This window comes from Penicillium antarcticum (genome assembly GCF_028974205.1).
Source record: "Penicillium antarcticum strain IBT 31339 chromosome Unknown utg000002l_segment0_segment0, whole genome shotgun sequence".
In the NCBI taxonomy this organism is placed as follows: domain Eukaryota; kingdom Fungi; phylum Ascomycota; class Eurotiomycetes; order Eurotiales; family Aspergillaceae; genus Penicillium; species Penicillium antarcticum.
In genome coordinates, this window is record NW_026695300.1 from 1,429,365 (window position 1) to 1,440,509 (window position 11,145).

At 47.8% G+C, this 11,145-nt stretch overlaps 6 protein-coding genes across 6 annotated transcripts; 3 read left to right on the forward strand and 3 right to left on the reverse strand.

Annotated features, from left to right (window-relative positions):
- Window positions 1-1,357: 1,357 nt before the first annotated feature.
- N7508_001526 (3-methyl-2-oxobutanoate hydroxymethyltransferase ECM31) lies at window positions 1,358-2,501 on the forward strand (the record flags this gene model as incomplete). The annotated part of the gene is made up of 2 exons (XM_058459592.1): window positions 1,358-1,816; window positions 1,881-2,501. The coding sequence occupies 2 exons, from the start codon at window positions 1,358-1,360 to the stop codon at window positions 2,499-2,501; spliced, it is 1,080 nt and encodes a 359-aa protein (XP_058323124.1).
- Window positions 2,502-2,634: 133 nt separating this feature from the next.
- On the reverse strand, window positions 2,635-3,305 carry N7508_001527 (ubiquitin-like protein ATG12; the record flags this gene model as incomplete). The annotated part of the gene is made up of 3 exons (XM_058459593.1): window positions 2,635-2,694; window positions 2,758-2,957; window positions 3,038-3,305. The coding sequence occupies 3 exons, from the start codon at window positions 3,303-3,305 to the stop codon at window positions 2,635-2,637; spliced, it is 528 nt and encodes a 175-aa protein (XP_058323125.1).
- Window positions 3,306-3,747: 442 nt separating this feature from the next.
- Window positions 3,748-5,333, forward strand: N7508_001528 (DNA-repair protein UmuC-like N-terminal; the record flags this gene model as incomplete). The annotated part of the gene is made up of 3 exons (XM_058459594.1): window positions 3,748-4,404; window positions 4,468-4,584; window positions 4,635-5,333. The coding sequence occupies 3 exons, from the start codon at window positions 3,748-3,750 to the stop codon at window positions 5,331-5,333; spliced, it is 1,473 nt and encodes a 490-aa protein (XP_058323126.1).
- Window positions 5,334-5,528: 195 nt separating this feature from the next.
- On the reverse strand, window positions 5,529-6,556 carry N7508_001529 (uncharacterized protein; the record flags this gene model as incomplete). The annotated part of the gene is made up of 2 exons (XM_058459595.1): window positions 5,529-5,952; window positions 6,012-6,556. 2 exons carry the CDS (start codon window positions 6,554-6,556, stop codon window positions 5,529-5,531), a joined length of 969 nt encoding a protein of 322 aa, XP_058323127.1.
- Window positions 6,557-6,993: 437 nt separating this feature from the next.
- Window positions 6,994-8,021, forward strand: N7508_001530 (SIR2 family NAD-dependent protein deacylase; the record flags this gene model as incomplete). Its single annotated transcript, XM_058459596.1, has 2 exons — window positions 6,994-7,330; window positions 7,402-8,021. 2 exons carry the CDS (start codon window positions 6,994-6,996, stop codon window positions 8,019-8,021), a joined length of 957 nt encoding a protein of 318 aa, XP_058323128.1.
- A 649-nt stretch (window positions 8,022-8,670) lies between these two features.
- N7508_001531 (uncharacterized protein) lies at window positions 8,671-10,352 on the reverse strand (the record flags this gene model as incomplete). Its single annotated transcript, XM_058459597.1, has 8 exons — window positions 8,671-8,871; window positions 8,925-9,008; window positions 9,059-9,276; window positions 9,327-9,360; window positions 9,413-9,963; window positions 10,039-10,133; window positions 10,248-10,275; window positions 10,322-10,352. The coding sequence occupies 8 exons, from the start codon at window positions 10,350-10,352 to the stop codon at window positions 8,671-8,673; spliced, it is 1,242 nt and encodes a 413-aa protein (XP_058323129.1).
- Window positions 10,353-11,145: the final 793 nt, after the last annotated feature.

An 11,145-nucleotide genomic window follows, 5' to 3' on the forward strand; every position in this document is an offset into this window, starting at 1 on the left:
GGCGTTTTTTCTTCTCTTTTGACTCTTTACTTTTGCATCAGCACTCCCAGGAGACAGTGTCACCGAATACGGTTGTCTTCTTTTGATCTCCACCGATATCGTCCACTCATTTGGCATTTTCACTTCTTTCCACTGTATTGAATATCTCATTTTACATCAGCATCGCCCTCGACCCGCGAGTCAACCACATTCACAGACGAGAGACTTTTGGACTATATCAATCATCATCGGAAAAGCTGCACACTAGTTTACGATGCAGTCCATGCATGTCGCCTCTCTACTGTGGCCAGACGCGATATAGCGAAGGTATAATGGACGATCCAGCATGAACCCAAGCGACTACCCGCTTTGCATTGCCTTCCATTCAACATCGTTATCCCCGATTTTGGTCCTACGGGGCCATATTTTTCGAACGTCAGATTCATTTCCTTATGTCTTTCTCACTCCACGTGTGGAGTTCATTTTCCTTTTCGACGGCTGAGGCTTGTTGCCCAGCGCAGACGGCGGTAGAGTCTCGTTGAGGCTTTTCCTTTCTCGTGACATTACTTACCTGAATACCGCATTTATTCCAATGATCTGTATGCAGTTTGTATCGTGTTAATTGAATTGTATCCACTATTTTCTCCTTTGTAGACTGAGTATACAGTACATGTAAACAGTGTGGTCCCCCTCACTTCCCGAAGCGGTAATCACCTCGGCGAGACGCAACCAGAAGGCGGTGACTCGCCTCCCAGGGCGGTGAAAGTATCAAAAGTAAAATACAGCCGAGCTTGATGAGCTTCACTCACCGGTTCAAGCTTTGATCCCTACCTACATTTGAATTAATTAATACATTTTTCCCTTTGAGAACAATAATCAGAATCTATACTGTACCGCGTCATTCCAAGTTACCACAGCTGATCCAAATACACGCCCCTACGCGCTGTAGCTCGCCCCGCAATTCTCGGTACTCGGCGCATGTAATCATCGGCAGAACGTATCAGATCTTCGACTTCAAGATTTTTTGGAGATGCTCCCGTCTACGCCGCATAACCCAGCACGTACACCCGGACGGATGGAATAAATTGATCAGTTTATTCTAGCCGTGATATCCGAGAGAGTCTTATATTGGATTTGTTCTTTTTTTTTGCTGTTTTGTTTCGTTACTGGATTGTGAAGTGTGCTTTAACTTTGTTTGAGGATTGTTGCTGTGAGGTCATTGCCACAGCTCACAACTCAAGGATAGTTTTGAAAGGCTACTGAGGACTACTTCTTTTTCTCTTGGTTTCTATTTTGGGAGGTGGTTTTGCTTTGGAATCTCTCGTTTGTGCTTTTATATCATTCCGCGTCACTCCGCTCATATCGCACATCACACATCATGGCTGCACCGGGCCCTGCGCTGCGTCGCACGGTGTTTGCTTCTTCGTCATTCACCCGGACCAGATTACTTTCCGGTACACGAACACCGATCTCACACAATACGCTCGCTTGCTGTTGTCCCACCCCGATCTCTTTCTTGACGCCACACTCCTCGCAAACCCGATATAGTTCATACTCCTCCCCGACACCGACACCAAGCGCAAATGGCAAGGCGCGCAAGAAGGTCACAATTCAAACATTGCAGAACCTCTATAAAAAGGGCGAACCGATTGCCATGCTGACGGCGCATGACTTCCCCAGCGCGCATGTGGCTGATGTGTCGGGGATGGACATGGTTTTAGTTGGGGATAGTTTGGGCATGGTAGCTTTGGGATTGGATAATACCACCGAGGTTGTAATGGAGGAGATGATATTGCACTGTCGGAGTGTTGTCCGTGGAGCGAAGAGTGCATTTATTGTGAGTTGGCGACCTTGCTGGCTGGCGTGTGTTGTTCCACGTACTGACGAATATCATTCGACAGGTTGGTGACCTCCCCATGGGTTCATATGAGATATCTGCCGAGCAGGCCATTGAATCCTCATTGCGCTTGATTAAGGAAGGGCGCGTCCATGGCGTTAAGATTGAAGGCGGAGAGGAATTGGCATCCACTATTAAACGCATCACGCAGGCTGGTGTACCTGTCGTGGGTCATGTTGGTCTCACGCCCCAACGACAGAATGCCCTCGGTGGGTTCAGAGTCCAAGGGAAAACGACATCTAGCGCTTTGAAGCTGTTGGATGACGCGGTGGCGATGCAAGAAGCCGGAGCATTCATGCTTGTTCTTGAAGCTATGCCCGCAGAAGTCGCAGCCCTCATCACAGAAAAGCTCAGTATCCCGACTATCGGTATTGGTGCTGGCAACGGCTGCTCCGGCCAAGTTCTCGTGCAGGTCGACATGACTGGCAATTTTCAACCTGGTCGATTCATCCCGAAGTTCGTTAAGCCATTTGCCAATGTCTGGGGCGAGGCTGCGCGGGGAATCACACAATATCGAGACGAAGTGAAGAGCCGTGCATTTCCGTCAGAGGAATACACGTATCCAATCCCGAAAGAGGAGCTCGCCGGATTCCAAAAATCGGTAGACGAGCGCTACCAGAAATAATGATTGCATCTCATCTCATATTCTTTCACCGTGGACATTCCATTTCTTGCATATTTCTGTGATAAGCATCGTAATCTGTACATAAAGTCATTTGATTCATTAGTTCGTGCGGGTGGGCTGCAACAAAGTCTGCTTAGCCAAATGCCGGGGTCATTGAGTAAGCGACAATCAATTGATCATCCGTTTTGAAACACTATATCACGAAAATATCAGTATATGGCATTGGTGTTAGAAGTAACCACGAGACCGAACTCACCCTCCACAGACCACCCATACCCTCATCTAGGCCGGGCGCAAAGACGCTATTGACATAACAGAACACAGAATCGGTATCCTTGCAGTCGAGCTTTTTCCGCAGGAATTTGACAACCGTTTCAAACTTCTGTGATGCGCTCACCTTGAACACCCGATTCTTGAGAATGGGTGCTGATGGCAGAGGCTGGAAGCGCACGGTGACTAGACACATATTAGTAAGGTCCCATGCAAGAGGAGTCTCCTAGTCGGCAGAACGGCATGTAGAGACAGGTGGTGAATACCTTTCCCTGAATCAATCCTCTCCACATCGGCGAGTGCCTGGTGCGCATCGCGGGGTAAGTTGGTCAACATAACAGAAGCCGACATGTTCATCGGCAGGTCGGCGCCATGTTCATCGTCTGGAATAGGTGCGTTTGCTGTGCTGCCCGGTGGTGTTCCTGTTCCTGAGCTTGGTGTTTGGCGTGGACTTGGGCGATGGCTGAGGGTGCTTGATGCCTGCTGGTTTGGGGCGGGTGAGCCCTGTGGAGAGCTGGGTGAGGATGGATTCATCGTGCATGTACTCCGCAGACAAAAATTCCGGTCTTGAATCTTGGGGTTGAAGTATGTAGTCGCGGGGAAGGGAAGTCGCAGATGGGAAGAGGTGGGGAGCTTAACGAGATTTGGGTTTGGGCTGGCGGAACGCGCATGTCGGGCTCTACTACAACTGTATGGACGGAGATCCTTTTTTATTAGGGATCTTAAATGGTACTTTGAGATGCTTCCAAACAAATATCTTTTCTCGATAGTCATGTTCAGAGGATGCAAGAATCATATCGTAAGATCACTTGGATATCTATTACCTGGCCGGATAACTGTGGACGAGATCGAAGTATAAAACGACGTCTGGTCTAGCGTGGTTTGGAATAAGGCAGGCGCGTCATCGACTATATCTGAGAACTTCATCTTGAATACTTTCTTTGCTTTACGACCTCCTCACCTCACTATCCAAATCATGGCGCCTGTCAGCCACGGCAAATTCTCCTACAACGTGGATACATTCTACGTCGAAGCCTCCGGCAACATCCATCGACGAGCGATACCGGCAGAGCTCAGAGCTCTTTTTGATGCTTCGATCCCAGACAGCAACCAGAGGCCCGATCATCCAGCTCACTGGTTTGAAGCACAACTCCTGCACTATGGCCTGTCCCCATCGAAGGCCAAAGCAACAGCAAAGATGAGATTATCAGATGCCATTCAAGATGGAGCTCTAGAAGTTCCTCTCGAGCTGGTTCAGATGGAGAAAAGACTCAAGAGAGAGTGGAAGAGACAAGATGAAGCGGCACGCACACTACCATCTGGACTCGCCCATCTACCAACCCCCGTTACTACAAGTAGAACAACAACAACAAAGACAGCCACCACAACTACAGTAGCTACCTCATTACCCATTCCACGCAAACGAGCTCGGGATATCGAAGACGATGAAGTGGGAGAGAGACCATCTGTAAAACAGACTGCCCGGCGCGTCGGCTTCCTGCAGAGTAATATTACTCAGTCAACAGGTCCTCGGCCTCAAAAGACACAGAGACCAGAGCTTCCAAATCGAGCACGACGGAGACAAGGGAGTGGCAATACAGTCCCTCAACTTCAGACTGCCAGAAAGGACGTGGTGAGTAGTGGTAGCGGGAAAAGTGCCCACATCACTCCCCTGACTGCCAACTCCCATCGACAGACAGTTTCAACTGTGGAAGCCTTACTGATAGCGGGCGGAAACTCTGATCTGAGTGGCCGGATTGGTCAAGTTGGCATCCAGTCCTCCAATCCCTCGTCTTGGGACAACAATGAGATGGTAAGTAGATCGTTTCTTTTACCCAGGTACAAACTTATAACCAATTATAGCATGATTATGACGATAGCTACGACGACGAATACTTTGGAGACTCATCGGATCCTGACGATGATCAAGAGATTCTTGAAAACTATCTTTCTTCGGATAATCTCCCCTGTCAAGATCCCTTCGATGATCGTTATCCTTCGAGTAGCTCTAACTCAATGAGCGCGAGACTCTCGAGTGGTAGCTATGCAGATCCCCGTGGACCTCCTCCGATCTATAACCAGCTGTTCGAATCCCAACCCCCACAGCGACGCCTCGGTTTATTAAAAGGTGAATACGACGTTGCGTCCAACGAGCCTACCGGCAATCATATCAATGGAAACGGTCCCAGAACTTGCCCAAAAATATGTCTCACATTGAGCGGGGAAGAAATGTTCGGGTCAATCACGCTTGGGATCCTCGAGGGCATATTGTGGATACCAGCACGACCGAAGAAGGCTTCAGAAGAGAAGATCCCATTTCAATGCTATGGTAAAGTTTCTGGACAACTCGTTGTTAGTCACGAAAACTCGGGCTGGATTCGATTTCTGGGCGAGGGAGAGATTGAGGGGGAAATTTCATGCTTTCGTCAATACAGCTTTGTTGGTCAGCGGATCAGTGGGGAGAATACTAGCTCGGTTAGGAGTGCCCTTGATCTGCGAAGGGAGTGGCTTGGGTACATTGGTCAAATTAATGAAGCACAGCTAAATGGGCTGATTGAATAGTTGGAGGGATTGAGCTGTGTAATGGGTCGACTTATGCTTCTTGCTACCAATAATCTTGAACGTTTGCTAAATTTTCTTACGTCCTTGTGAATAAACGTTTATCCATACTCTGAATCCGTAAGTATTCTATCAGAGGTGCAAGGTATGTACAGTTGACATTCAACAATCTCATAGCTATTGGCACTCATCCAACAGCTATTCAACTAAGAAGCTACCCGTAGGGCGATTTTCATTATCAATCAGTTCAAATTGAAAAGGAGCATCGACAAGGCTCGCTGATGCCTCCCAGCCCTTCTTCATATACCACGGTTTGATAAGACAGACCTCAAATTTCCTAGGTTGCCTAACCTGATGCAGTGGTATGAGCAGATCATCCATATCACCTACGACATGAGGAAACAAATGAATAGTCAACGTCTCCAGTGCCGGCAGTTTATTACCAAGGACCCAACAGCAACTGTCCCACATCCTCCCACCAGGATCAGCGAATCCAAGCTGAGCAGTCCGAATCAAGCTCAAACGCTGTGGTAGTATAATTCCCGGCAGATCAATTATCGTATCTGCATGGTTGAATAGGAAGGTATTATGCCGGTAGATCATATCGATCGTCTCAGTATATCTGTCATTATGTCAGTTGTTACTGATACAATATGAAGTAAAATGACTGACTTTACTCACATCAATCGACAACTCCGCAAAAGAGCCACAAAGTCAACTCTCGCATCGAACTTCCACTCTTCATCCTCATACCCGTATGCTTCAACACCCTTGCCTGTACCAACACATCCCCCAGCAGGTCGACGAGCCAACTGTCCCCAGCAGCGATGACTACACGAACATATTCCGGGCTGCTCATGGCACTGAACCCCTACGATTCGTGAGCGGGCTTCCCTTCCTTGCCGCCATTTCATCCTCATGATATGTAGCTTGCGGATACAGAGGTAGTGCCCCCAGATGATGAGTCTGACTTCGGCTGGAAGGGTTTTGAATAGAGGAGATTTAGTTTGAAGAGATATTGGTTGCCGGTTGCGTGGCTTCGAGAAAGACCATCGCCTGTTTTGCCCGGGCAGTTCTGGATCTTCTGGCAGTGGGGGTGTGAGTGGCCCCAGACGAATTGGAATCTCATCTGCTTGTGTTGTGGGCTCTTGCGCTTGCGCATATTCGTCTCTTCTTCTTATGATGCTTCTTAGCTTGTGTCCGGAGGCTTCCTTGATAAGGACCATATTGCGGGGTGAAACTCTTGGAGATCTGGAAGAGGATGGAGTCAAGTCTGGAGGTGACAATATAGCGACTATCATAGACACCAGGTCCGGCTTGCTTGCCGCGTGATGTATACCGTTGATATCCTGACTCGCAGGCTGCTGTGGGGGTTCGTGGGGGCCAAAGGAGAGACGTTCCTTGTTGTTTTCCTTGTTTTTTTTTTAGTTCAAGGTTGGATGATTATTGATCCATATAATATTGTGCAAGAAGAACAGTTGCATGCATATATAAGGCCAACCGTTTTCCTTTTGCAGCAACAAACATGCGCCCGGATCTCCAACTGGATTTCTGCCTTGTCGCCTTATTCGCCAAGTCTTGAGAACTATCCCCGCAGCTCCACCTAAGCTTGCCCTTCAGCTTCTCCAATCCCTTTGAATGAAACAGAGATACATCACACCTCATGGCTTCATCAAGAGCCGTCGTGCCAGCTGCTGATCTTCAGTCTTTCACTGAATACCTGAGTGGCTGCAAACGAGTCATTGCCCTCCTTGGAGCTGGAATCTCCGCATCATCAGGCTTGCCTACCTTTCGTGGCGCCGGCGGACTCTGGCGTTCATATGATGCAACTTCTCTAGCAACTCCAGAGGCCTTTCAGAGAACTCCGGGTCTTGTCTGGCAGTTCTATAGTTACCGCAGACACATGGCCCTTCAGGCTGAGCCTAACAAAGCACACTACGCTCTGGCAGAGTTATCGCGGAGGAATCAGGACTTCATTACGCTCAGCCAGAACGTTGACGGTATAGCCTCTATCAATATCCCTCAAAACAATCTCTGATAACATGCTAATACTGCAATCTCCATTTTATAGGTCTCTCCCCGCGAGCACTCCACCCCTCTAAACAGCTACATCTACTACACGGCAGCCTCTTCGACGTCAAGTGCACATCGTTCTATTGCGATTATGTCCGCGAAAACGACTTCACAGATCCCCTAGTCCCAGCTTTAGACATCCCCAAAATGGCAGCAGGCCTTAATCCCTCCGCGACCGACAAAACCGGCGAAGAAGCAGCGCAAGCTATCCATAATGCTATGGGCACAAATGGAGATGTAGACATCTCCGATGCTAGCAACCCGATACCTCAGCTAAATGAGGACGAATTGCCTAAATGTCCTAAATGCAAGAATGGTTTACTCCGTCCGGGTGTTGTATGGTTTGGAGAGGCCCTGCCAGATAAAACGCTTAGTGAAGTCGACCGTTGGGTTGCAGCCGGTCCTATTGATCTCTGTCTAGTTATTGGGACCAGTGCGAGAGTTTGGCCGGCTGCGGGATATGTTGATGAAGCTCGTTCTCAAGGTGCACGCATTGCTGTGTGTAATATGGATTCTAGCGATACTCCCGGTGATCTCCAGTTTGGAGATTGGTTTTTCCAGGGTGATGCCGGGGTAATTGTACCCGAAATTCTGAAGGGTGTTATTGGTGAGATTTAATTATCTTCCGGGCTAGCACTGAGAAGAGTGATCATTGGAATATGGTTAGAGGCCAGTCCAGGGGTACTTCACCTAGCTTTGCAGAGCTGGGTAATGGTGGGGAGTGCAAATTACGAGCATTTTACGACAACGAATAAAAAAAAAAGTTCGGCTTGATGATCTGATAGATGAATATAGAGTATCACAATGATTCGACGGAATCGTAAAATTCCGGTTCACGTATCATAGTCGAAGGAGAAAGAATAGTCAAAGCATTTTTGACTAGCAGACGGCCTTTTTCAGGGCAACCAAAATGCATGGTTTCTTCAAAAAGCAAAACACTTTTTGCGCATGTCTTCAGTAGTCCAGCCTTGTCTTCTGTGGAATCGTCACAGACAATTGTCAAGATAACAAGACTGGCCGCAAGAACGCGGTGATAGTAACAAGGCCATTCATCAGGATCAGCGGCGTGCTCCATTGCCCTGCATAATGACATTATTGTCTCTTGAGCGGCTCCGAGGCAAACATTCAGAGCCATGCCAGATGTATAAAATGGCGTTGAAAAGTTTGTGCTAGCGAAGAATGGGCGATGCATGACCATCATCACATGGTTGAAACCTACATGGTTCACCGAGGTAAGCATGCCACAAACGAAACAGATCATACTTGATCACTCACGAAGGTCAATGTCGCGGCACTGCCGTCGAACCCAGCCGATGGCATCATAGCCAATTGCGTCGCCTCTTACAGGATCCTTGTTCGCGAGATGTGCCGGCAACTCCCCTTTCCAGGTCATGAGTTCCGCTTGAAGATTCATGAGCCGGCCAACGAATGATTCTATTTCATTTCGTTTTTCGTCAATGTTCGAAACCTGTTCGAAGGAATTAGCATTGGTCGGCAACGTTGAAAACTCAATTATCTGACCAAGTCAATGACTTTGCGGACCGTTCTGGAAAATTTAGCCATGACAATTACGAAGGATATCCTGCTGAAATTGGCAGTCTCGTCCTAGTCCTTGTCAGATAACTCATTGAAATAAACGTGGTTATAATACTTACCAGAGTCTCCTCGGGGTACGGCGCCGTGGAATCCGTCTCTCGGATACAGAGTGGTCTACCGTATTCCAAACACAATTCGGACTCTAAACTATACAGCACCCACCACGTTCTCCTGGCCTCTTGGACGGCAGTGTTGGTGAAGCCGGCTTGGTCGAAGTTTCTGTTCAGCCCTGCCGAGTATGCAAGCCTGATTGCAATTCCTAAGTAGTCATATGCAACTAATCGCGTCGTTAGCATATAAGTATAGCACGGTTATAATAGAACGTACGATTGTGTCGTGCCGTATAATGAGCATATACAGCCTATCATCATCTTGTCAATACAATCCATCTGACAGAGAAAGGGCAAACAAACCATCAATAAAGCAGCCTGCACAGTCTTCAGACTGCTAGCCCCAAGTAAATTTGCAAGAAGACACTGTGCTTCGGCAAAATATTTCTCGCCAGCATTGGGGATGGTGCGGCGTGGGTACAGGGCACCAAGAGCTAGGACTGAGTATGTGAGACATTCCAATTCTAGACTTTGAGGGGTTTCGGGCTTTTCCCCGAAGTCTTTGTACGTATTGCAGAACACCTTTTTGTCAAGGATTGGGACTGTGTTATAGACATAACGGAAGAAAAGGAACGCGTTCGTCTCATGGCGATCTTCCATTGGCCACTGTCTTGTCCCCCATCTCAAAGTTAGTGATGTATAGATCTCCTGTGGTCGGAAGTTGCGAGGTATATCAGAGCCTATTGGGTGCTCATTCGTGTCCTGCCGCCGACGCTTGCTTGCCCGCTCATCGGCCCCATTGGTGTGGGCCTGACCGAATGCTTTGTGGAATGATCTGAGGAGATCTATTGTTGATGTAGACCCAAAATATTCGGCTACTCCAGTTTTTTCGTCGACAAAAGTAACACCAGACACTGCAATATTGGTGGTCTGTCGGGCATCTACTCTTTATAAGCCTTTGTCTTCGGGTAAGGATGAAACCTATATACCTGGAAGCTCAACTGTTTTCCTAGGCTTATATGTTCTCTCACCAAAAACGGCCCTCTCAAGCTCCATGAGCCTTGCATTCATGACATCAAGATCACTGTGTCGAACATTAATCCTCGTATGCATGAGGTCACTCTTGGCGCAATTTACCTAGTTAGTCTGCTTGCAGACGTTGAAGGATCATAGGAACATTGTGCCTTGTTCTTCTCACATGATGCACAAGGGAGCATCCCATCGCACTAGACATGTTAGTATGAAATCCAGTGATTCGGAGGAGTCCTTTACCTTCAGCTTTCGAGTGCGACATGGATTGCATGCTTCGGTTGTTTTCTTGCGATGCCTCAAGGACCCCGCAATTTGTGACATTTTGGCAAAATCGAGGGTCAGCTGGTTGTCGTTTGCACACTAACTTGGCTCTTGAAGTTGAGGTAGTGCCGGTATGCTGACTAATATACTGTCTCGATCAACTTAAACTCACGTTCAAATTCTGTGATAACATATCAGATTCGAACAACATACAAGTAAGTTGAATAGCGTCTGTATTCATTTTGAATATGTTCATATATGAGGGCATGGTATGCTGGTTGCTCTACTAATTGTTTTCTGGATCTTAGCTGTATCCAATGCACTGGAGAAGGAATACTTGTCCACAATTACATAGTTGTCTTTCTCGCAGTCCCCGCCTACAGGCGGTAGATAGTGTTTCAACTTCACACCTCGGTATGCTCAATGAAAAAGCGAAGCATTGGTGCGGAGCCACTACCCTGGCCATAGTTTAAAGCAACATCAAGACCTGGGCCAAATTATCAGCATCGGGGATAAACCCAGAGCCTTTCGCGGGCTGAAACGTGATTTCAACTTACCGTAATCGCTGATACCTGGCTGAAGGTTATACTTCGCCATATTGAGCGTAGAAGGATCCTTTTCTGATGCGTCTGTCTTACCGATGGCATGTGAGACTTGAACTTGTATGTGTTCAAATGGGAAATATGCCCCTGATAGAGCACCTGCTCCCAAGGATATTATGCGTGGAAACAGTTGTTAAACATTAGAAGGATGCCTTGGGGTATGCTGGTAACTTACCTGGCGCACTTGCTGCTCGAGCCGCC